At 38.2% G+C, this 27,832-nt stretch overlaps 1 protein-coding gene across 6 annotated transcripts in view; it reads left to right on the forward strand.

The window, feature by feature from the left end:
• The first annotated feature begins 6,555 nt into the window (after positions 1 to 6,555).
• LOC117213635 overlaps positions 6,556 to 27,832 on the forward strand; it is a 38,788-nt gene continuing 17,511 nt past the window's right edge. The window contains exons 1-2 of one of the 6 annotated variants that reach the window (XM_033459134.1): positions 6,556 to 6,746; positions 7,546 to 9,381. In XM_033459134.1, coding sequence (XP_033315025.1) covers positions 6,597 to 6,746; positions 7,546 to 9,381 — 1,986 coding nt within the window. In that variant the 5' untranslated portion in view covers positions 6,556 to 6,596. The other 5 variants (XM_033459135.1, XM_033459136.1, XM_033459137.1 and 2 more) reach the window with 5 other exon arrangements.

Below are 27,832 nucleotides of genomic sequence, written 5' to 3' on the forward strand. Positions count from 1 at the left end.
ACTCTATAAACGAGCGTTCTTCAACTATCACACAAAACACAAACTGTAGAAAATTTCTTTGTACGGTACGATATTTAATTCTAGGATGACTTCCGTTAGATTCGACGCTTAACCAAGTCCCTCGATGATTTCATTTTTAATAGATAAGTTTGAATTATCAAGTTAAGCCAATGTATCGATTTGAAATTGCAGAAGAGAAACCGCAGCGACCGTCACGATACATGAGTAAATCACACGATAAAAGTAATCGTACGCTTTAGCGAATATTGCGAGAGGAAGATGGAAATTTCCATGAGATATACCCCTTAAAGCAACAAAATCAAACGGAGAACGTTTTCTACCAGCGAATGTCACTTCGTTAGGTAATGCTTGATTCTTCGGTTACAAAATTTATTATTTGCATTTGTCAACGTCGTTACTCTATGGAATATTTATCAAGTCAATAGTACCACGTCACGAAAACAATTCTCAAGTTATCAAGTTACAAGCACAACAGGGCAACCTATTATATTATTCAGAAGTCCTCCTAGGCTTAGGTCGTACTAAAAATGGTTCCTTGTTAATATATATCATCGTCCATACGGCGATCTCGAATCTCTACGTGCATTTGCCAACTTAACGACCAGTGTTTACCACTTGTAAATGTAAGAGGCAATCAAATATAAATGTCACCGATATTGGGTAGCGTGTCCACCGATAGTATGCGAAATTTCTTTTCCCGTTTCACGCCATACAGGTTGGCCGATCGTCGAGGAGCCACGTCAGAGGTCGCCAGCGTAAAATGACCTCACCCTTAAACGAAAAAAAAAAAAAAAAGAGAAACGAGTAGAGACAGCCTCTTGCTTCGATGGAATGCTTCGAACGTGGAAGGTGTAACGGAACCTGTTCTACTCCCCAACACGTCCCACGCACGTCGCAAGGTCAATACATCGAAACCTCGTGCACAACACGATCGTCGTCGATGCGGCACAGATTCCAACGATCATTTTTCCCTCTTTCCTACAAAGAATATCTCAATAAAACGCTTCATCTTGCGAAAGTAATATGCCACGCTTGTTAAGAATTAACCGACAGTCCTGGTTCTTTTGTATCTTTTACATCATGTGCACGCGTATACCAGGTATTTTATTCTATTTCATACTTTTCGACGACTGACATTTCTCAAGTTGGTGGTTTCGTTGCATATCGTTCGCTGGAAAACGTGATTTTCTACAACTTCCATATAAATTCTAATTAAACTAATGGATCGCAATATATTTAATTGATTCTGTGATTTGTTGTTTATTAGTTACGCGTGTGTAAACCCGGTTCGAAATTACGTGCGTAATTATTATATTTATCGTGTTATTGAAAATTTGAGTCGGTTCTGTATGTGCACGGAACTTAGTCGGTTTAAACTCGATCTTTATGTTTCAACGTCCATTTAATAAGGTTTGTAAATTGCGTTACAATATTTATGTGATAAGTGATAATAATTATGGTACAACTCTGTGAAGTTAAGAATGCCTGTACGTACTTATTATCATAAAGATATTTCTGTAAAATAACTGGTTACATTATGATTATTACGTTCTAATAATAACTTGTAAACACGTAACTACAACTAAACTTGATATTTATTGGGCAATATGTTTTACTCAGCTTGATTAATGCTGCTTCGTGCAAGTGGTAGGGTAAGTACGTAACGAGTATTATCTATTATACAAACCAGAAAGAAAATTAAATTATTAAATACGATAATCTTTCTTTCTTGTGTTAAGCAAACTATTTGTAGAGAAATTTTGTTTAATAATTTCAAAAGTGGTACCAATAACATTAATCCAAGCATATAGAATATCTACTAAACACGACAGAAAGTAGTTTGTCTCAATTTTGAAGATTTCTGATTTGTATCCTAGAAACCAACTTAAATTTGCAAATGCATATTGAAGTTCACACATAAAACTCGTTTCTTACTAAACCACGTTCGTAAGATATCACACGTTGCGGACCTTCGTGCAAACTCACAATCAGACAGGGATCAAGGAGTAAGATGAAATAAGATTAAAGAGTAAAATGGAGAATTCTAGAGCGTATTATGCTTTCCTAGACACGCTGATTGCATGTTGTTTTAACTGTTTATAAAGTTGCTTAGTCAATCGCATACCGCGGTAAGTGGTATGCAGAATACAGGTTTCATAGCGCGGAAAGAAAGGCGAACGCGACTCAACTGGTTTACCGGGTGAGGTATGTGGAAAATAAGGCCAAATAATAAAGAATAAAAGAAACATCTGACGCTATGTGACTAACCGATCGATACCAATAGCCGGCATTCGCACGAAATCGTGATTTAAGTGAAAAAAGGACATTGAAATTTACGGTACTGGGAATTTTCTAAACCACAAATCAGCCGTTCCCTTTTTCTTCTGTCATTCCGGTGAACGTACAGCCGTCATAAATTTTCCACGCCACTGTAAAAACGTTAAATTGTGCGCGTTAATAGTAAATTCGGCTGAATCTTCGTGTAACAGAAATTTCAACTCTTAAAACCTATCACGAATGAAATTACATTTCGTGTGAATGTTATTGTACCGCCATAATTATTTGGTACATTTACTGAAATATTACAAACGGTAATTTTCCTGCGCTTCATCTAGCATTGGATAAACATTTAATTCCGCTTGATTAACTTTATCAACTCTTTAATTGAAATTAACTATGCTCCGGTGAACTTTCATCCATGATAACTTTTAAGGGTTAAATATCGACAGTCGATATGTAACCGTGATATGGATATTTGGAGCACGGTACTCTTCTACTATCGCCTGTGATTTCGAATGTACGTGTGTACCCTTTTAGAGTTGCGATATTCGAATTCCGTGTCTATCCGAAGAAGATACTCTTCCTTCCTCGAAAAGCGACAGTTCCCCGATCGATTTCTACTTATTTGAATAAAGATATCCGTGTTCGCTTATAGGCACGCGAGGTGAATTAGCGTGACATTACTTTGCTTTCAGGTAACTGTTACTTATCGGGTGAAACGGGTGGAGAGACAGATAAATTGTGGAATGATACCCTCTAAGGATACGAGAAAATGAGTTGGAGTGAAATAAGAGGGAGGAAGATCGAGAACATAATAATGTATGAAATTAACCTAGATAATAATAACGGTATCAGGGTAAGTGTGGGTTACGGTGTTAAATTTGTTATCAACAAATGATGACATCTCTGCCTCTTTTCTTACAGTAATTGTTATTTTAATGGACACTCTTCGATTGATTTTTCTGGTGAAAAATTACCACATTCTAACTGTTCAACGTTCGCGTATTCATTTGTCAATGATCTTACGAGCGAAAGTTTTAACACTTTCTAAAAAGTCAGACATGCAGAATTTTGGCTTCGTAATTTTACTAATATAAAATTTAGTTTGTGAAAGTCGGAGAATATGTGTATTGAATGGAGATCAATGAAATGCATAATCGTCAAGCTAAATGCTGCTTTATCTTCCTTTCGATTCCGATAAAATATTTTATTGCAATAAATTATTGACTATAAAATGTTATTTTCTTCAGTGGGTAGTGAAAGGTGTACCATTTCGACATTTTACCATTTTTATAACAGGAACACATTCAGAACGTGTATAGCAAGTTGTACTAGATTTTAATATAAAGTGCACATAAAGCCGGCCAGATAAAAATTTTGTAATTAAAAGATAAGTAAACGTACGAAATATCAGTTACATAACACGTAAGTTGACAGTTTGTTCGATGAGTAGAAAATATCGATCAATTTACTCGGGTAAACGAACTTTCATGGAAACAAACCGATGCTTTAGTCTAACAAAGTTCGTAATAAATGAGATTAAATGTTAATAACCAGGATCCTCGTTCATTATGCTAGGCAGGTCTCCGTAAATGAGATTAAATGCGTTGAACCTCCTAACAATCTCTTTCCACAAGGTACTCGTGGGTCTCGCTAAATGGCACTGCAATAAAGTTGAAAATGATGGTTGATCATGTCGCGCGTACCAAGTGCTCAAAAGTTCTAATAAATTAGCTTAACTGTAATAAAACAACAGTACCAATTGCCAAACAGTTCGGTTGGCTGATCATTTAACGATATAGATAACTGTTCCTGTTTGTGGGAAAGCTTTGTGATAAACTTAAAATAATAGAAAATACACTTAAACGCAATAAAGTAATATTAATAATTTACAACCACATAAATAATTATCCAACACTATATATAAACATCCAACAACGTGTATAGGTATTCTTCTTCGTAATAAACTTCTGCAGTATGTAAACTAAAAGTAACAGAGACATATGTATTTGTAAAACAAGTTTTCTATAAAAAGATCCAAATATGAACAATCTGACGCAAATGCGTGTGTAACGAAAGAACGATTTGCAAGAAATCTGAAATAAGATGAGCAACCTGGAATACGTTAATGTGTAACTAGTTATTTAACGAAGCTAATAAGAGAATCTTGTTAAATAGCATCTTCTGATTATGCATCAATTATATCCGTAGACGTACACGCCATCTTTCTTATTTAAATTTTTTCCTTCCTGTTTGTACTTTAAATCGAGCCTTGTGGCTCAGCGAGCAGGTTGTTTCGCCGTAGCAGACCGAACTCCTTATTAACCTGCTCCTTTTTCATCCCTACTCGAGAACACTGTCGACGTGGTTGCCAGCAGTTTAGAGCTCTGACGCAGCCACCTGTTCAAATGCTAAAACAAGAACAAAGTAAAACAAAGCTTCAGACGAAGCAAATATTTCTGAAATGTACCGCGAATCTATCCACGATATTATTTCTATCTTTTAAAATTCAACATATTATCCTTGAAATTCATTCTGATTTTTATAGGACATGGATTTAATTAAGAAGAAAAGTATTACAGTATATTGAGAATAAGATATCCGAGATTTTAAGGGCATATAGTATTCGCCAGAATTTGATCAGTAATTTCAGAGTTCTCGATGTGAAATGTATTTTCGTATCGTCTGAGCACGGTTAACGAGCTTAATTTATCTTGAATTAAAGTGTAAATGGAAAGCGCATACATATCAGACAATGGAGAACAAGGCAAGAATATTTGAATATATTACATACAATGTTTCATAATTTGCCATTCACACATGAATTGCTGAATGTATTCCAATGGGAGGATGACACATCAAATAGTCCTTGCGAACGGAGGAAAGAAATTGACTTTTGATTCTATGTTATTCAGTAAGTGTTATAAAGACTTGTAACATTTAGCTATAAATACATATTAGAATACATACAAGATAACATTATTTAATACAACATACTTTTTAGAAAACATTGTGCTCCCACGATATCGTGTTGCATAATTGTATTATGTCTGAATCACAATCCATGCCAACGATATCACTCATAAACTAACGAACAATGAACTAATGAACATCGATAATCGGATGAGTGTAATTATCATTATTAATGCCACGGCGTTATTGTGACTACACAGATAAATATCCGAGGCACGATAAGAGATCGATCTCATGTTACAGCGTAGATAAAAAAAATCGATCGTCTCCACATAGTCTGGCCATTTGGTTGATAAAACGCCGCCGCCTCCCATCCTGACAGATCCATTCATTGCTCTCAACGAAACGCGAGTTATTAAAGAATTACAATCTGTTTTCGTGCAAGAGTAATTACATGACCGCTTGCTTACGGTCAATATGACGAAACAGAAGCTCAAATAAAAGAAACGAATAATTATGCAATATGTTCGATACATTATATCGTTACGAGATTTCCACGTGTGCTCCGAGAGAATTTACTAATTGCCATCCTCATCGTTTTTATTGTCACTTTCTATTCATACGATCCTTCCGTGACGTAACTTTCGCGAAATAAATTCACTGAATGATTTACCATTACATTCTAGAGAATATTCGACAACGTTAGAGAACGTATCGACAAAATTTTGGCAGGTGTATCCATTCGATCAGGTACATTCACGCACATTCTTACACGAAGCTCGTATAAACACAAGCATACATACACGAGAAAGCCGGTGAACGGTAAAGAACAGGTATTTAAATGAAAAACCGGATAGTCGATTCTACCTGGCTCGGTAGAGGACGCCACGTCCTTCTCGAGCAAGTGCTTACGTGCCAGACAACTTCCAAGACCCTTCTCCTCCTAACCCGAACAACTCTCTTTCTCGCTTATTCATCGACACATACGCTCGTCCTTTCGCTCGCTCGATCGTTTGCTAACGCGTTCGCTTGTTCACTCGCGCGTCCCACCTGGCTGCTTATTTATCTATCCACACATTCGAATATTCGTCTTTCACTCGCTCGCTCATTCACTTGTGCTTGAGGTTCCCTTCATGTGGCGCGTTCGTTCTCTCCCTCGGTCTTTACGCTTTACTCGTTCTCGATCCTTCTTTCTCACCTCCTCTTTACGTTGCTTTATGTATGTGCGCTAGTATGTAGGTTTGTGTGTGCGTGCACACGCTCAAGTCTGGCCCAAGCCCTCTCCCCACTCCCCGAAGAACCAGTCGATGTTCCCACTCCGGGTGTCTCGCCGTGCCCCGTCGCGAGGCCCAACTTGGTCCCCACCTAGCGAACGAAACTGCATGAGTAAGTGTCAGAGGCACTCAGTACAGTTACTGACGGCCCGTACCGTGAACGATCGCCGTCGTCGACCGTTGTCACCGTGTCGTCGTGTCGTCGTCGAACAGAGTCGGATTCTACCATGCGCTGCTCTTGATAAACGTATGCGGTTAGTAAGTGGCGGCTACTACTCTCTCTCTCTCTCTTTCTCTCTCTCTCTCTCTTTCTGTTTCTTTGCTTCCTCACAATCCACGCTTTCGTTCCACTAGACTTGTTCTCCTCTGTCTTCGTTGTTCAAACTGCTTCCCAGGCAGACAGATTTCCTGCGACGTCATCGCGACGCCGAATGTTCGCGGCTGTTTTGTATTTCGCGCAAAGAGTTATATTTAAAGAAGTCCCTCGAGTGTCGTAGTCGCGATCAATCGATCATACAACGACGGGATAACGATCTTGGACGAAATGCAGTGTCATCGATTGTCACGACTTTCGATCGACTAACGACCAGGAGTATAGGTTGAGAGTTATATCTGACTCATTTTGTGCAACAATTTGGTGGAACAACGTGGTGAATTAAATTCTACTCGGGCTAAAGTAAGATTTTACGATAGAACTTAGAATAGACAAATTGACACTTCTCAAAGATTTCGTTTACAGTACTACCGGAGCTTGCAATATGTCGCGCCATATGTTGAGTTCCTCGATGTGAAATTCCGATCAGTGACACTGAACGTCACGTCATTCATAAAACAGGTTCATCGCGTATTAAGTCCAATGAAAGTTATTTCATTTTACTAATTCCAATTAACTATCCATGGCAACAACTTGTTGCGCGTGTACATAAAATACCGACTGAAAATTCGAATCAAATTATTGCACGTTCCAGACACTTGCTTACACATAATCGAAAACCACTCATTCTTAAAGAAACGTAATCACAACAGTACCCTAACACAAACTTCTATTTCTGTAAAGAAATTAGAAAATAGTAATTTTCCCCGAAGAAAGGGAGCGAAAGAGAGGAACAAGCGAAAACAGAGAGAAGAGAAAGCAAAGGATCGTTCGGTTGATGACCAGGTGTACCTCGTCGACGAAGTGACAGTGCCTTCGAATGTGTATATGGACGAGATCGCCGAGATGACCGTTCCACCGACACTGCCGGCGAAGACTCAGCCCCGGGACGTGAGTCAAGTTGCCCGACAGACTGTGTCAATCCGGACTGTTTCCAGTCCCCCCACAGCTCCTTTGAGTACAGGGGCCGGAGCAACGGTATTTGTCGGACTGGCCGCTCCTGACGTCGATTCCGCGGCAGCCTGTAGGAGAAGAATCCCGGAAGTGCAAGCCGCGAACGGCTACGGTAAGCAGAGCAGCGTGAAGTCTGTTCAGAGCACGCAGAACCAGCAACAACTGCACCACGGGCAACAGCAATACCATCAACAGCAGCAGGCGGCTCATGTGGTGAAGATCAAGATCAACCCGGATGGTGATAAGAACGGAAGGGTGATATCGACCGTACGATTGACGCTGGACGAGAACATCGCCCACGAAGCCGAGCAGGAGAACGGGATCGCGTGCGAACGTTCGAGCAAGCGTGACGGTGGTGTGGTCGTGAGTGCGACGAATCTGGTGAACGAGCGGCGTTGTGGAAGTGTCGGTGCCGGTGACGGCTGTGTGAGGATCAGTGTTGGCTCGAACGCCTTCGAACGCAACAATAACAACAAGGATAAGCGTAATCGGAACGACGACAGCTCGGAGAAAGAGATGGTTCATCGTGAAACATCGGAGCCTTTGAATACGTCCTCTCCGAACAATCGTTCGGGCTCTTGCTTTTACTATAATTCGTATCCCAGCCAGTTGAACGGGATGGTGATGTCCAGTGGACAGTGTTCACCAAGTGACACCTTGGACAGCGGGACCTGTAGCGACCTGGATGGCACACCGCCGCCTCTTCCTAAGAAAAAGAACGCCAGCACGGTTATCCTGGCGAGTGATCAACACAATCGTACGGGTAGTCTGACCAGCAGTGGAGCAGAAGTTGATAGTGACGACAACGAGAGCAGTATTAGCTGCGATTCTTTAAACGGTGGCGAGTTGAGCGACAGAATAATCGATGGCGGTATCAATGGAAATGGTGTCGAGGCTGATCGAGCATGCTTAGAATTCCAAGAACACTCGGAGAATGATCATGTGAAGAACGGAGTGGATCGTCAAAAATATAGAGACACGAACGACACTATCGTGAGTCTTAACAGACTAGACCTGTCAAACGGTCAGGAAGAACGAACGAACGAAGAATCCACGCCAACTGCATCGACTCCGGAAGTCCACTCGAATTCTTGCTCGTCCAGAGCTTCTCCTAGTGTTTCTCCTTCACCTTCTGGTACTTCCTCTTTATCAAAAGCCTCTTCCACTCCAAGGATCAGAAGCCCTGATCCGAACATAGAACAAAATGGCAGGTTATCGTCGCCAGTGGTGAAAGAATGCACTTACGAGGAGAGGAAGCAGGAACAGGAGAGGTTAGAGCAGGAGTCGGTTGCCAACGACATCGACACCAGCATCAATCCTCTGACTGGGAAGAAGTACGTGTACGAGTACGACAGGTTCTACAAGTTTCACGTGAACGAATTGAAGGGCAACAATAAAGACACTAGCAGGGGAGTGGTGTTAGGCGATAAGGACACCGATGAATGTTTCGCTGGTTACAAGATCCTCGAGAAGGAAGCCATACGCAGTGCCAAGGGAACTGTCCGTGGTGTCAAAAACAGGGTGCGCGCAGGAATCGCGACATTCCTTCAAAAACCATCCTCTCAGGTTCGTACCATTAAATTTCCTATTCTATCTAAGTATATATCACATACAGTATGTTCCTCAGAGCTCGAAGGAATTTCTGTTGCGTGCCAATTAACGGCCGATCCTAGTTAGCAAAAGGAATGTTAAACAGGTACCCAGGGAAACGAATGAAAAGTTTAAATTAAGCGATGTTTATCGGCGCCAGAGGCGGCGATGTTTGCGGAACGTTATCCACGTAGCAAGCGCGAAAAAGAAAACGTGTTTCTCCACAAAGTACGAGAAATAAAAGTACATAGCTTCCGGTAAAGTTCAAAGGACCCGCTAGAAAATGATGGTTACTTTTCGACTTCGTGAAATCACTCGATAAACTTCTCGACCTTAAAAGGTGAAAGGAGTGTTCAAAGGTCAGAGGGACAGGATACCGAAAAAATTTGCGAATCGTTGGTTTTGATTTCACCAAATACCGCGGCACATGGAACGATGACTTCTGTGACCGCATTCGCGCGCGAATAGTTGGCTTTCGCTGTCATCGACGCGTTCGTGAGTAAAAATCTCATCAAAGGTATCAAAATGAAACGTGAAACGATGTCATTTATTGTCCCGTATGTATTCCGTTGACGTGCTTTAAATATCGACTCCCTATAGCCTGCATTGTCTAGCAGTCCTCGTAAACGTCGCGTCGATTTGTTATGCAAATCAGTCGCTGACACCGCGATCGCTCGACACGAACGTTTCGACACGGTCCAATCGAACGGTATCGAATGGCAAGTTCGAGCTGTTGTCGGCCACGGTAGCTATCTATTTACGCCACTCGCGTGATACACTTGATTCGCGTCGACGACGACGACGGCTACCGGTCAGCGACGGGTTGCTGAGCGAAAAGCGTTAGATTTACAGTTAGATCACCTCTCTCTGGCTGACCAGTTTCGATCGACCAGTTGACTGGCATCGATCGATGACGTAGACGGCGTCCCATGTGGTCCTACTGCAAGGTTTCCGGTGTTGCCATGCGAGTATCGTGCATAAGACGTCGGCGTCGAACAGAGAAGAGAATCGTTCACGGCGTCGATGCAGAACGAATCGACATAACGGTAGATCCGATAAAACGATCTTACGACAACGCGTAGGGGATCACGCTCCCCCTAGTTGTCCCTATTTGAAAACCGGTCTTCCTCCACTGTTTGCCACTATCTTTTTCTTCCTCTTCGACAACCCTAGACAGTGTCCTCGTTACGTGTTCTCCGATTGCATCGAGTTTTCTGCTTTACTGTACACGTGCGATTACGTCGATATTTGCGCCCGCGTGCTGCGCGCCCTTATCGATACGCGTGTGGTCGCGCGGTCTATTTCGCGAAATTACAGAGAAGAGACCGAATTGCACGCGCCTCTTCTTGCAACAGGCTGCCGAGTAATCACGCATTCACTACAGCTCGCTGTCCCTAGGGATTTCGCATATTGCTTCCATCAACGCGTTTCACGTGAACGTGCCTGGCTCGTTCGTGGCTTATAGCTCGATCACAGGGCGAGTCAAAAAACTGTTATCGAAGATTCTTTGTATTGATCCGATAAAAACGAGTGTATTATGTATGGTCACTCTTAAAGGGGTTTATTTGCGGTTGGATTTAGACAATTCTGTGTAATATAATCAGAAACTTTTATTTTAATTTATACGTTAGTAAATCATGCAAACTCTGCTTATAGAATGTAAAACGCAAGAGTGAGTTTCATGCTTCGAATAACGAGCACGAGTTTTCGTTTTATAAAAATTCGATATTGTATATGCTTTGCAAATAATACATATTTGCGGAAAGATTTCGATGTGGGACTTGATTTTCGCGTTGAATTTACTTCAAATGGGTTGTTCGAAATCGATGTCTCTGCTTTACGATCTTTCTATGCTATGCAGGTTTCATGGAAATTATACACGGATCTTCTGATCGTACAAGAATTACACAAAAGTATGATATTTATTGAATCGATTGCACATCGTTCGATACCACCGGGATGAAAACAATCGAACATAAAGTCGGTTGGGAATATTCAATGCAAGACTCGATGTTCTACTTTCTTTCCGCTGCGAGAGTTTATTTACAGCATCAGATGAACCAATTTTAACTTTTATCCTATTTTGAATAAATGTAAAATATACAACAGTAGCGATTTAATTGGCAAAATGAATTGAAATAGAATTAATTTTTCCATTTCGTTCCGTTATTAATTATTATTATCAACGTTACTATATACTCCACCGTGCTACTTTCCCTATTTCATTTATCGTCCTTCCACGGGAAACATTAGAAATCATAGAAACCTTCTTTTTGTGTGCTACTTTTGCTTTGTTCTTAATAGTTTCGTACTATACCACAAACTTACGTAACAAAACAATAATAATGGTAATAATCCAAGGTTATAGATACTTCTGTTCAGTTCTAAACTAGAAAGAAACATCTAGAAACCTTAAAATGACCGTTTAATTTAACGAGATGCTCATATATGTATAGCCATAAAGGAGAGGTTTAAAATTCAACATTACTGATTCCACCGTCGTAACTTTAATTAATTTGATTATTTGCTGAAGTTTACATATACCATGGCACGTATTGTGGAAATGGTTGAACCTTTGATGCAAGAGAGAACGCCTCGTACAATATTTGCCACTAAAGCAACGTAATGGCCGCGTTTCGCAACGCGTTTCTTAAAGCCTCTTTGCAACAGGTACATTTACGGGAGTCATTTACTTAGTGACAATTTTCCTTGGTTTCTTAACGCGTTTCATTAGAAGCAGAGGAGAAAAAAAAAGGGAACACCGCGTTACGGTCAATGTTCTGACATAACGACCGCCCGGAGACTGAATCTCTCGTGAAGCAAAGATTAGAGAGAACATTCGTTGAGAGGTAATCTGCGGCTGGCTCTGTCGTAACTGTGTACTGTTTTTCTCGCTGTAGAGAAATAAGATCGGCGGGTATGCAACTCATTTCATCAGTTGGCACACGAAAATATGTCACGGTTAGCTTGAAAACCAACCATACAGATTGATTTGCTCTGTTATGGTCCTATTAAGAATGAATCATGTGTAGATGGTATATTAATTATGTGAGTAGTCGGCGATCCTAACAATACTGGAGTCTCGGTGTTAAATGTCTCTATTATCGAATGTTCCACTTTGATTTATGTGTCTGGTGTGTTTGGTCTTCTTTGATTGCAACGTTTAGATATAATTTGAAGCAGGGATTTCATTAGCCTGTTTCTTGTTTCTCTAGTTTTTATAAGTGAAGTGGTACGAGTAAGAGAGAGTAGATCACAGTGAGACGTGATGCACAGTGAGACAAAGATTGCTTTACAAAAAAAAGTGTATACCTCGCGAACAAAATAATAGATTTTCAAAATTTTCAAAATTGAAAGTGTCCTTATTAAGATCTTGAAGAATATGTGTAAATATTTATTACCTTTTTTAATGGAAAAAAATATACAAGAAAATACCACTTTTATCTCGCTGTATACGTACCGTATATATTGTCTCCTATTTTTATAACGGAGGGTTTATTTGCTTTACGTTAGACGCGTGCAGCTAACTCGAATACAAAGTTCCAATACAAAGGTTGCTTGAATTTTTATGCAAATTTATATATTACATAAATGTAAGAAATTACTACCAAGAAATCTCAAACTTCGATGACTTGTCTATGCAATTCTTATATACTTGTTGATTTGTTCATACAATTCTCAGTCTTAATGAATTTCAAGAACACGGAGATTCCGCTTGTTGCTCGGAGTGCCGCGACGCGCGATGAGAAAACGCAGAATAGGAAGTCACGTGGCTACTTCCGCATAGTTAACAATATGAAACTAACGTTAGATATCGCACAGCGCCGCTGACATAACAGAACACAAACGAACGGAAAGCGCTGTTGTAATTTCCTGGTATATACGAAGCGGTGTTGTGCATCAAGATGCATTAATGAAAAGGGATTCTTTTCAATTCCTCACTGCCTCGTATCAAACGTTATCGGTGTATTATCGTTCATGTAATGTCGATGCTGCATTCATTATGATTCTCGCGTAATCCTTGCCTTTATGGCGAGCTTCACGCGATCTTATTGAGTCTAGAAAGTCGTCGAGGTTATTCAAGACCAGTAGGCTGCAGCGAAATTGCTTTTTTCAGGTCGTTTGCGCTCTTTCAAAACGATTTACTAATCGTGCTTATCATTTATATTAACATCTTATTTTCATGATTTATTTAATTACAGTTAATTTAGTTACAGTTGTTAGATGGTTGATAATTGAATAATTGGCTTCATGGTTATTGCGCAAAGATAAAAACCTGCTGTTGCATTTAGCGCAATAAATATTTTTATACGGTTCGTGGATTTTAATTGATATTAATATTACACAAGTAATTGGTCTAAAACATGGATAAACTACTGAGAAGTGGCAGGAACTTATGAACTTACGGGTTTCCTTGTTTTTTCATCGAATCAAGCCGAAAGTAAATATCCGAAATTTACATACCATATTTTATTTACCAAGCGCAAACGTATTACCTAATCCCTATGTTTCTCTCCTTTTAACATCCTGTGTAATCCAAATATATGTGCCAATACCATTTAAGCAGCTTTCCAACTGACACTCTGCACAAAAATATAAATTGCACTGTTTTTTCAATCCAAGTTAACCTTACTCTGGCTTAGTTATGTAACCCGACATGGTTCACGTTCCACGTCGAAGGTTCAACAAGAAATATGTAGCAGCAGGTGGACACGATGAAACGTAAACGCAATCTAATATCTCGAAACACACACGTGGCTGTATCGTATTTTTCAACCGGACAAGCAGCACTAGACGTGCAATTAAAACTTCAGAATTTTGTCCAACAAATAATTTAGTTTCGGAATGCGTCCACTAAATTAATTAGATTAATTCCAATTTGCGGTACACGAAACGCGAACACGAGTCAGCTCGTTTTAGCGACAGAAATGCTACTGTCGATGGAAGAAAAAATGTCCTATTCGATCGTATCGAGCTGTATCGTGAACGCACGCCAATTAAACGTAATTTGTAACGCAACGTAATTGACAGTAGAAGCTGCAACAGTCCCCTGAATCGGTGTGCGCGTTTCGCGATTAATTATCGATTAAATCTTGCGTTTCGATCGGTATACAGACCGCCGAGCCGCGCGATATCATTTTCGCGATCTGTAGAAAACCTGCAAAAACAGATCAAGTGATTTACGTAGTTGAGCTGAATCGGTAAAAACGGTATATCGAGCGTATATTTCATTTATTTACTTATCTGTTATAATAAATATGTCAGACAATTGAAAAATCCATAAGTAGAATGATATAATCCGATACGAAGCTGATCCGATAAAGAAGGCAAGCAAGTGTTTAAGGAATATTAGTACTGAAATTTTCCATGATAACTGAGGAAGAATAAGATCATTAAGTGTACTTGCTGGCGAATAGTAAATATTAAAACTTATATGAATTCATAGACTGATATTGGAAAGTACAGAATCATAATTATGAGAGGTAATTAGGATAGAACACTATATGTGGGTGCACGCCATAGCAAATTTTTTTTTAATTCTTTTAATATCACGATTTCATAGAAATAAAGAGATTTTCTCTTCAATGTACGTTTCTTCCACGATGAAAGTTATTGAGTACAAAAGATGCACGTTGAACATCGCACGTCGGAGCGTCGATTTTAATCGACAACATGTTTCATGCACGCGACATAAATTTTTGTGAAACTAATTCGCACGGATATGAGAAGAGCCGGGCAACCCACTTCGCCGATCCTGAAGACCTCCTGACGAAGAAGGTGAAATGATCGATGATAAACGCGGCAGAAGTACGACCCACTTCATCGTTCAGCGTCGCCGACTTTCTTTCCGATCTGTTCGCCGGCTTCGTGTTGCTCGAAATCGACACTTATGGTCAGGCGGCATGTCACGCTTCATGTTCTATTTATTCGCGATGCTTATTTGGCCTGCACGCAAATAAACATTCAAATGATCTCCACGGCCAGCATTGACTCCATTGGAAATTCAAGAAATCAAGTCGATGAAAATCGTAATTGAACTACAGCCGGCATAATTTCAATTCCTTTAGGTTGTTTTCGAATTATTCTTGAGCAATATCAGCTGTTTTACATAAATAGATATCGTGAGATATCAAATTGATGATGCGAGGATTGCAGATGCGATTTAATCCCGACTGTCTTGGAACTTATGTTTTCATTTAAATGATACATGAATTATTGATTGCTGATTACTTTTACCTATACCATATGATAATAAATCTCTTTTTTTGGAGAGAAAGAAACGAATCTTTACTTTAAAGAGTAATGTGTAATTAAGTTCTATTTTAAGCGATCTATCTTGTTAGCGTAAAGTGTATGATATAACATGTAAATGACATCTATCCTGGAATATAGATAGAATAAATAGTTCTTTATGTTGATTATAGGTTAAAAGTAGGTCAGAACTAGAAAATATTCCATACAATATTATTAATCTTCTCGACAGCTACATTTTTAATGTTGTTTTTAAATATGTATTATTCGTTGAAGTAGTTTATACGCGTAATGGGAAAATAAATCAAAATCAGGAAATATTTCCAACAAAAATTAGTGCCATTTGTAAGAACGTCCATATATAACGGATTACATAAATTGCGAGACATTATGATTCATACTATTACGACAAAAATTTATTGAAGTAAAAAGTATCTTGTATTCCTTTATACATACATGTATACATGAATTTTTTATCGTAAAATTTATTTGAAAATTTGAAATTTCTAATTCTTTACATTTAACGTAACTTACAGCGAAACATATTTTTAAGAAGAAGAAATCACAAGTAGAAACATATTCTCCAAATAAGTCACGGTCAAAACAGTTTACCCAAGGTAGATTTCTCAAGATAACTTCGTGTCTTACAAAACACCGTGTTTTCTGACGATAGTTAGACGATTTCTAATTACTTCTTTTTAAAAAAATTTTCAGGGTAATTCATATTGTGAAAATAAAACATCGTTTTTTATCGTTCACACATTAATTTTAAGATTCGAAAACTTCAATTAGATACAGTGATCTTTATCGAAACTCTACATTTTTCAGAACCCAGATTTCCACTAAAAATAAATGATTATACATATAGTCACAACAAAGAAATACATTCCAACAATTTCAGTTCTTCAACTTTCGAAACATAGATACTATAATTCCTGTCTCCAACTTCTCGAATATCTACATTCCTGCCGAAACAATCGATCGTTAGATCACAAGAGGAATCGCATAACTTACTCACCACGACTATCAATACCTAAACGACACACTTATCCGATTCTTAAATTTGAATCGAACTGTTGTACGCGGAATGTCCCCTTCTCTTTACCCATCACACCACAATATCGCAGAATCGATCGCGTCCACTTGTCGAGCAATTTTCGAAAGTGCTCAGCGCGATGTAATGCGTAAAGGTTGAACGAACCGCTCGCGCAAGCCTAGCTGATAATCGGAATTCGCGCGAGCGTGTGCCCACTTGTTCGACCCACTTGGACTGGCCGGTTCTCGACTTCCGGTTTTTCGTTCTTGCGCGGCTTCTCCGGTGGAGGACGTTAGCACGGTCGAGCATGGCACGGCAGGTGGCGAGGCCGGCATCGTGAATTTCCCGGTTAAAGAAAACGCGGCAGGCATGTCCACGAGACAAATCGAGTGGGAAAAGAGAAAGCGGGTCAAAGAGGCCACCATGGCGACAGCAACGGCGACCACCAGGTTTAACCTCCTCTTCGATCCGTTCAACCTTCTCTCCGGTCTCCTTATTTCCTCTTGTTTCGTTCGCCGAGTCTCGGTGTCCCTCCTAGTGCATCGAGAGCTATCAAAGTCCTCCGTGAGTTTGCCATTGTTGAACATCGTCGCGCCATGTTAAACTTATAGAAGGGTTTCTTGGAAAATTCGAATGCAAGTTCTGAACGCGAAAGATATTTTAAAATTGTGAGTATGAATTTAGATAGTTGGTTAAATGGTAAAAAGAAAGGATAAAAATGTGAGAAGTATGGGAGAGTTTGTGAGAATTGGAAGTACTATGATTATAAAGAGTATTTGCACACCGTGGCATTTATCATAGCATTTACATACGAATTAATTTTTAGTAATACTTTCGTACGAATATGAAAATTTGATATTACAAAAATGAAATTTGTGTATGATATTAAAACTCTAATACTTTTTGTAGCGATTGTAGAAATATCGAATTTGAAGAACTTATAACGATTCGTGTCGCAAAGTCATTTGCATCAAGCCGTTTTAAACGTGTTCTTGCTAGCAATAGCATTATTTGAAAATGGGTATTCTTGTAGAACGAGGCGTGAATTCCTATTCAGACTTCTCTCTGTGGATATGGAAGAACTTAAATGAACTGACGAATACCGAGTAAGATGAAAAATTCCAGAGATCTTTGAACGTAGAAGCGCATTAGAATAACATGTGCATAGTTAAAAACATCTTTTCGTACAAAAGAAATCTTTATATCTCCGGAACGAATGTGGGTTCATTAAGATGCCTTTGTTCCATTGTAAACTCCACGGACTAATTCACTATGTGTTTGTCACTTTAAAACACATTATATACCATGATAAATTTGAGAAACTAGATTAGAAATTGTATAAGTGAAAATGGGTAGGTTTACAAACCTTAAATGTCCGATAGAAAATCCGCGAGCATGGTTTCTTTCGTGCTAGAGTTACTATCTATCCACAATATAGTCAGTTATCGCTATTAAAAAATTTCGATACATAGACTTCTCGAAATTTCTCTCATACATTCATATCAAAATGTAGTGCATTATACATTACGCATGTTCTAATAAATCATATAACGAGCTGTCAGAATAATATCAGTTTAACACGTTCCGTGCCGTTTTCGCCTAACTTTCCACTCGGGTCATGTACTAACGAGCTTGCACACTGATGCATTTATTATACACATTAGAAACGTACATTTTATACATTTGATACTATATATAACTAAACCAAAGTAGAAAGGTAATATATAATAGAAGCAGAAGATCATGAAAAATAATAAGTTAGAAATGCTTGATAATACAATAACTGTTTTAAACCACATGTCCACGTTCTCGATCGAAAACAAAACCATTCATCGATACCACACCTCGAACCGATCGATATCGATCACATTCTTATCTATCACGTACGCCAACGTCCATCCATTTGTCTGCAAGATCCAAACTGTGCGCCTCAAAAACCGCGTTCGCTGTCTTCACAATGGTGCCGCAGAACCGTTCGCAGAACAGCCGGCGTAAAAGTACCCAGCAGTGCATCAAGCGCCATAACCGCGCCAAGCAAAAAGCGCTTCGTTTCGAAGTCTCTGAGCGTAACGGTAATCCAGGGATCCATGTAGAGAGGCGGAAGAACGCGCGATGGAGGCGTAATCGCGATTTCGATTATCATCTGTCGCGTTAAGGTCTTCGCTCATACCGAGGACCAACGTCGACGTATTATTTATGGATTTTTAATGGAGAATTCAGGAGAGGAATGGTGAAGGCGGATAAGGTCAAATTCTGTTAGAGAAATCTCTAAACGTTCAAATGTATCATCACTAAAGAATATATGTTGTAACGTGTATACGTTCATGAAGGTTTGGGAACTTATAATGTTGTAACTTAGCGAAGAGAAATGTTCTCTAAAGATCGGTTTATAGCACTTTCCGTCTATAAGATAAGTATATTATAGCAATACCGTATTAACAATTTACGGATAATCTAAATTGAGTAAAACTGTGTCATGTGACGTTGCTGAAATCTCACAATCGCGGCGTCATCCGATTCTTCAATTTCTTCATATTTCTAACGACGCAACACACTCCTGTGCACAATAGCGTATACCTTGCTATTAGAAAATATCATATCGGTTACAAAATTGCAATAATATCATGTCGCTAATCTATGTCTAATTTTAACGTTGTTGATCCGATATTGATCTCATTGATTCGGTACATGATTCTTTAGCTTCTATCCAGCGAATACCACATGACGTAGCGTGCATAAAATCAGCTTCGATAGCGTTTATCTTCGATAAGAGCCGGGGTTCGCGTGAAAGTAAGCCGCGATTCGTTCCCATATACCGTTAACCAATGACGAACTTTACATAATGTGTGTGTGCGTCGCACTGGTAACCCAAAATTTCGGGAATTTGGCTGGAGTCACGAGGAACCGGTTTATCAAATCTATAACGGAAACGTCGGAGATTCGAAAAGTCGTAACGGGAACACCGAGACGATCATCCGAGAGGCGAGTAAACTCGACTGAGTGACTTGCTCGAGGAAATACAAGAGTACCGAGCTCGTAAACCTGTAATTCGTAAGTTATCCACGGCTACGAGCTCAGGTCGCGCGAAATCTTCCCGCGAACGTTCGTATAAATCTCGTGTCGAGCATAGGTATATGGGTCGCGCTCGTTTTACGCGAGTTATAGAAGCGTTCGAACAACGATCGTTCGGAAGCAGAAGAAAAGATAAAGCAGATTTTATAGCTGTTTATAGCTGTTTGCGTATCGAGGGAATAAAGTAGCAGATGCGAATGGTGGATGTTGCGTGTAATAAAGGATACATGAAAGAATGGTGAAATAATGGAAGGTTAAATGATGTATATATAATATTCAAATACTGCAATGGAGAAGTGGGAAATAAGAGAAAAAAAAGTAGTAAATTTCTAGACCGTAACTAGATGGTCGACGCTCGTTTTTCACTCTCTTGCGACTCGCGGCTCGCGAGATTCCGTTTTCAAGGCGCACGCTTTTCCTTGGGGCACTCCGTTGCATACGCACACGTGCCTGTATTCGCTTTTAAAAGTAAACGGCTATAAATCTGACTGTACGTTTAAGACAGAAGAAATTCTAAATATAATATCTTGCTTGGATGCTGCGTTACGAACGAGCCTTTCATGGCCCTGTAGTCTAGGTTAGCTATTAATAATATTTATGACGTTACAGTTACGATGAAACCGTGAATTGAGTATTATCGAAGTGAGTAGTGTTTACTTTAAATCATTTTTACATTGTAAATATTTAAGAATTGTTTCTTTCTTAATTGTTACTGTATTTGACTCGTATTACTTATAAGTTTTTTTATTAATTACAAAAGATCATATATATTAGCAGTTATGTAGAAACCGTAAAATCTGTGAATATGAGAGCACTTAATGAATCGAATTCAATCATATATTTAATCTATGACGAAATTAACTATAATATCGTTGAAAGACCGCAATTATGCAGAGACTATGTATGCATAATATGTACAGTATATATATGTTCAAGAGTCGTTTCATCTACAATCTGCCCTTAAGGCGTGTGAGACCTACTTAGAGATATTGTCTAGAGACGTGTACCTGCATGGATGGCTTGTTTGTGCCGACAGATAGTTTGTAAGACATGAATATTCTGTAAAATTTAGACATACAGGACATTATGTATACGACACACGATAGTGTATACTATAAATGTAATATTTAATGTGTATAAACCGCCTATTCGAGAAAAATGAATCATTCCTGAGCGATAGAGAGGTGTTCATACATCTGTCGAAAATTTGTTATTGCTACCGAAGACATTCTCAGTTGCTTAAAATTTCTCAGAAGCAGTAAACCGAACAATAGTATCTTCTGTGTCATCAATATCTGCATATTCATCGTATGGCGTCACGCGTTTCTCAATATCACTTATTCCCAAGATATTTCACACACAGAAAGGGTCTTTGTCGATCATCATGGATACCTAGGAAACTCTCCTCGATAAAACTTATCTAGAATCTTTCTGTTTGTCGACAAAACCTACTCAAGATCAACCACGTCGTGAATCCTTCCAGTGGATCGGTCGATGTTTTGAGAAAGGCCTCGCGACTTCTCGGTTCTTTTAACGCGCGGCTAACGAAGCACTTCTTCAGACGAGAGCGCGCTACATCATTATCCTTACGTCATTTCTAAGAACTATAGTGCGCTCCGCAGTCGTTTCCCACGAGACCGTGACTTTAGTGCGAATGCAAATTCGTTCGACGATTAATTAGAATTCCCGCGGTAGGCAGCCGCCTGTAGTCGTTGCTCGGTCAATTGCGACTCGAAATTTCACGAAAGAAAGAAAAAGTCTGAATACCATATTCAGGATAGAAAGAGGGAAACCCAATATCCTGATTTTTTTCCATATTATGCATTAAAGCAAGAACGTCGATCGATATAGAATTTTGTGCACTTTCCTTATAAGACTTTAGAGCTAAATACGACGCGGTCTGATATCTTAGTCTTACGCTTTGCTTAAAAAAAAAACCAAAAGGCCTGTACTTTTATTTTCGTCCTACCATTTTAATCATAATTATCAATGATAGTTAGTGTATCTAAATGTGACAAGTTGGTAGTACTCTAAAAATTCACCTCTTTTGTCTACAACGATCTATGTTCGCGTACGCTCGCGTGGAAGAAGCGACGTAGTTCGTGAGGCTCGTGAGAAACAATATATCGCCGTACTGCGTTGTGCGTCGACAATAGACTATGTTGGTACTTTCCATTCGCGACATTCGTCGTTGACATTTCTGCGGCACACTATTCGTTGTCACCGATCGAGCATGGATAATTAACCGCATCCACGAAAGCGTACTTTCTTCTTGGAATTCGGCATTCCGATGACAACGCATCCAATTAACGATTTACTGGTATATGATATATATGTAAGCTCAATTTCATTTTCGTTGATAAATTTCTTTTTGAAAAAATTCAAAGAAGAAATAGAAATTCTATAATATACTTCGTTATAGCGTGATTTTTGCAATTTATTGCGATACTCATATAATTGACTTTCTCCTATTGCGGTATGAATGTGGGTTTCATTGAAGTATCAATTAACAGATTGCTGTATTTAATTACATAAAGTACTTTAATTTACTTTTACTCGTACGGTAGATGAACAAAGTATTGTTATTGACTGTGCGACTATTATCATTTGATATTCACTTTCCAATTAGTTATAATATATTTTGCTATTTTATATATATTTATGAATTCTATGAAAACTAATTCTAGAACTTCCAATACAGTTTAACTGGAAATATCAAGTACCCTTTTTATTATCTACATAAGACTTTTTCCATACAAATCAGCCAATAATACTTCCTCTATCTAAAATCGCTAATTCAATCTCTCATTTTTTCCCATTGAAATTAAATGTTAATATTTCGATTTATCTTACTTTCTTATTACATTTCTATGATTCTTCGATCCCATCAATCAATTTTCTTAATAATATAAAAATACTTTCCAGTAATATCTTCATAAAAAGAGAAATAACAACTCTGGCTGTAAATTCCAAGAATCTGCCGTAATTCTTACTCCTATTACCTTCAACTGTCTGGATTACGTCACCTTTTTTAGAATAAAGTCGTACGACGAAGTAGTATCTCCAATAAATACTCTTACGGACATCGTACAAGCACTTTCTAGAATATTATGCGAATACATAATTCGCAACGAGAGTTATATTTGGCTGATTTTCTTCAATTACTTGAAGCAGAAAATGCAATGTTTTTAATTACACCGGTTCGTTAGCTTTCGCGTATGGAATCGCGGTTCAACGTCAATGAACTTTACACTGGTCGAGCATCGAATAGGCGCACGATCTGAGAAATCGATGTTTCTGACCGATTCGGGAATTAGCACGGCGACTGCGTGGCCATCTACGACGAGAATAATGAGCAGTGAAAGCCTGTCGTTGGAAATTTATCAAAACAAGGCAGGCTTCGTTAAGCGAAACGCCTCGGAAAGATCGGCTTCATGTATATTAATTCGATGTAAGTGAAATAGGTATCGAGTCGTAGCGGCGACGGAATCGTTAATCGAGCGACACTTGCAAAGTTCAATGGAACTGTGCTTTAAGTCGCATGACAATTTATTTAGAATAATTTATCGATTTGGATATTTGCTTGTTCTGGACGAAGTACAATTCAATTACAATGTTCTGTTTGCTAATTTCATAAGATAGTAAATATCGTTTGCAGTTATTCATTGGTCATTGATTTGTATTTGCTTTGGTAAAGTTCACGTACTGGTACTATAAATCACCCGGAGCTTCCGGCAGTGTATCATTTAACATAAAATTTTGTTTCGATAAGAACAAAACTTTTCCATAAACAAGACCTGTCAGGAAGTTTTCTGAATCAACGAATTTGGTAAATTAGCTGAAACCAATATGGATATTGTGTTTCCTGTATACACGTATACTGCTGTGTTAATTATTTAAATTAATAGGCGCGTCTGGTAAAAACGTTGTTTTGAGAAAGATGACTTTTAGTATTTAAAGAACCAGACATCGATTTCACGTAAATTCGAAATATGAACCGTTATATTTTCAGTTTCGACTTTCTTATTTAATATACATATAAATAAATTATTTTTATGATACCTGGCAGCAATGACTATTTAAGCGAAAGATACAGATACGTCCCTTTGACTTAAGAGGATAGTATATCATTTCATAAGATGTAAGATATGATACTGCGGATTTTTATGCAAATTCATATTTTTGAGAATATAATTAAAAACGTAAAGCTTTGATAGAAAATGACTTTACCTTGCAAGTATTATAAAACGCACTATGCTTTGAATGCTTTATATATCTTTTCATATTACGTGCATTCTATGCAATTTTGCACTTTCAAAATTCCTTTAAATGCATAAAAATTGCTATCCACATATTTATAAGTTTCATTCAAGTAGGCGTTCCATATATTCTTTGCATTAATTGTACATATCATCAAATAACTAATTGCATCAACAATTATAAACAACAATTACAATTATAATTCTTTATTATATTCTTTTTCTTTTTATTCTTTTTATTTTATTCCTAAATCAGCAAACGATCATTAAAAACGACATCTGCATGTTCATATATTACGTCGTATCTGAAATAGCTTAACTCAAACGTACCGTTAAACCACATCATACATCGTATACTACCATTTATTTGAAGTATCTCCATAAATAAGCTGCTAAGCTTTTCAGCTTCATATTATCTTTTTTCAAAACTGCCAAAACCATCGGATTACATGACATAATTACTGGCAGATTTCAATTTAATTCTGAAATCCATTTGATGACAACAAGCGAACATAGATGTCGAGTTAGTGATGTCGCTGATCACGCGAAATGTAAAATTCCCCGTCCGCAAATAGAAATAACGACACTTTATGAATCGTAAAGGAATGCACGTTATTGCGACGTGTGGAAACTTTCTAACGGCGCTGGGTAAAGATGGGAACAAGTCCTTTCTCAGGGGACGCGAAAAAACTAATCTTCATTGAGCGTACGCCTAACCCTGTGTGTCGCAGCTAAGAAATTAAGCCGGCAAATAGTGAGATGTTATTCGAGTTTCTTTTCAACTATTCTGTTCCATTTTTTTCTCAGCTTGGTCCCACGATCAGTCGGCACTCATATTCTATTCGTGAATTCACAAAGAAGGTCTGTAAAACTGGAACATATAGTTAGATTAATTATAAATTTACCGATAATAGCTAATCGAATTTTTTAAATTTAGTAGATATTGTATATATGAACGTCACAACGTATTGACAGTAGTCGATCAATATGAAAAGGATGATAATTGAAATGAAATGTTGAATCGAGGGATATAATTGATTAAGCTCTCGCGCGTTTCGAATATTCAGGGCAACGGAAATGTGAATTTATCGATGAAAATAAGAGAATATATTTCCTGTTGGTTTCAGTTTTAATTATTGCTGTCTATTGCGCTAAACACACATGGTGTAACGTTTATCACGCGGCTAATGTGTAGCAACTCTAATAAATATCTGTATACATAAACGTATATTGTTAATCTAAATGAAATCGCTTATTTATGTAGAATTTCCTGTAATGTATAGCAATATTCTATAAATTAAATTTAGACATTAAAACGAGTGAAATGTATTACACAGATATCTGTATTCGAAAAATCTTATATGTCATGGTTTGGCAGATTTTATAAAATTCAAGAGAAAATTTAATCTACGCACTTACTGTTTCAGTATGTTATGTATTAATTCAATCCTTTGAATTTCAAATTCGTTATTGACCTAACGATAATAATTATTTGTCAAAGAGAAATATGACATTTATTCGAAATTATTTCAATAGATACTTGAATACCTTATGAATTAATTTGATTTTCCTCTTCTACTGAAACGAATATGATATTAATTATCGAGTTACACCTATCTTTTTATTTCTTATCACCAAAATTTTATTAGTAATCTCAACGATAAGATATCTGATAGGTACTACAATTCGCGTTCACTCTATAAAAACATTCGTGCTTATATGGGGAAAGCTCTCAGCCATTCGCTACTAGTTCAACGACGAGAATAAAAGTTTTGGACTCGGTTTACCTGAAATCCCTGTCGTCGCTATCACGATTTTCCAATTTTTAGCAGCGTTTCTGCACTTTATTTCCTCGTATTTCTTCCTCCAGTGGTTTTGCACTAACAAAATCCCCTGTCATTTTATAGTTGAAACACTGTTTTCCTCCTCTCTCGGGAAGCCTCGTTCCGGTTACTACTGTCAAGTGACTTGAATTTAAGCAACTCGAAACTTCTTTTCCAATAAGAAACTGTTATTCACTTAAAAATATCGTTGCAAATTTTAAATAAAATACAGATTCTTTGATCTATTTCTCGATTTGAAAATATAATTCAATATTTCAAGTTACTTAAATTCAAACGATTTAGATTCAATTAATTTGACTAATCCGAATTAAGTTTTATCTATCACCAATCGTTTGGCGAAACGGTAATGCCTTTTCTTCTGCAAAAGAATATTCCTGTCACCAAATACCGGGAACGTTATCAATTTGTCAACGAGCGCTCGATGGAACATTTTCAAATGAATTATTTAATGGATCGAGATTCTAGCCCGAATTCTCCGCGACTCGTGCACGCTCATTTTTGAAACAACGGTGTTGCTCTTTCGCGAACAAGAACTTTTCACTTTGCGCCAGGCGAAAGTCGCGCAACGTTAAATCGTTATTAGAGAAATGACAGTATTCCCCGAGCGCGATGCACGCTGGCTGCACCGCATTAAATTATGAGATCCTGATGTGCGTTTCCGTCCAACGGACTGTGTCGCACGGTTCTGTCAGCTGGAAAAAAGAAACGCCAGTTGGGAGCAGAGAAAACCGATACTTTCAGCTGTTCTGTTTACTAGAGTGTCTTTTGTACTTGGTGTTATGTAAATTAATTACACTTTTTGTGAGATAATTAATTTAATATTTGCCTGACGCGTGCGAGTTTAACGCGATATTCGAATAAACATTTCTATTCTAATTTATTGTGGTAGCTGGTATTACAAGAATCGAAATTAAAATTCTAGACCAATAAATTCCGTAAAAGAAATAAACCTAATAGATTGATGCACTTTTGCAATCCGGTCATTTTAAATTACATTCTCGTGGTTGAGATGATCGAAGAATTTCAATTCATCGCTTTTCACAAAACAAACCAGATATACATTTCATTCGATTTTCAATTAAAGTTGACCAAACGATGTCGTCATACATAATTGAAGCGAGGGAACGTCGGCCATGCAATTGTACGATTGTTACCATTCAGCCACGATCGACATCGATTCCCAGCCATCCACGAAGCGTATTTTTTCCCCTTTCTAAAATATGAAAACGACCGAGACCGCGTGCTGTGCATGGCGATAGTCGAAGCTCGATCCATTAAACCTGTGCGCGAATCGCAGTCGTCGTGGCTTCTTCATAGAAAATTCCCGTTACCGCTCGATCTCGGCGAATAAGCGTTTATATCCCACTTGAGGAGAAATCGTCGCTGATGTCATTTGTCCGCCGTTGAAGCATCGGCAATCGTTCGCCGCATAATTAATTGCCGATCCTGCGATCTTCGTTCCGTTCCGTGGTAGAAACTGGCTTTGTACGACCGCCGTATTATTCTCATGAGAACAAGAAGACGTAGCTGCTTTTATTCGTTTCTTCGATTTATCGCGGCGAAGTCAAAGATGCGGTTGATTCGTATCCATTTAATTCTTCGTAGATACTTGCGTGTACACTCGAAGTCAAAAGTGCATTTATATTGTATAAATGTGGAATTTAATTCGCACAAATTCTAAACTTCATATATTTTTGAAAATTTTACAAAATTATGAACGTACAAAAAATGTGCAATGTTTCATTTATAACACAAAATTGTCAGCCCTTTACCCATACCGAATGCTAAATTATTCAAATTATTCTAAATATTCGTCGAATTATACTTATATTATTGAAATATATTACTTACTTCATCTGGATGATTCATTGCAAAACTCGTGACACAAACTTTATACTCGTGGATACACTTTTGAGTCCCACTGTATGAATAGACAAGATCTGCATTCAGATAAATGAGGATAC

Source organism: Bombus bifarius, unplaced genomic scaffold, assembly GCF_011952205.1.
Source record: "Bombus bifarius isolate JDL3187 unplaced genomic scaffold, Bbif_JDL3187 scf7180000009125, whole genome shotgun sequence".
Lineage (NCBI taxonomy): Eukaryota > Metazoa > Arthropoda > Insecta > Hymenoptera > Apidae > Bombus > Bombus bifarius.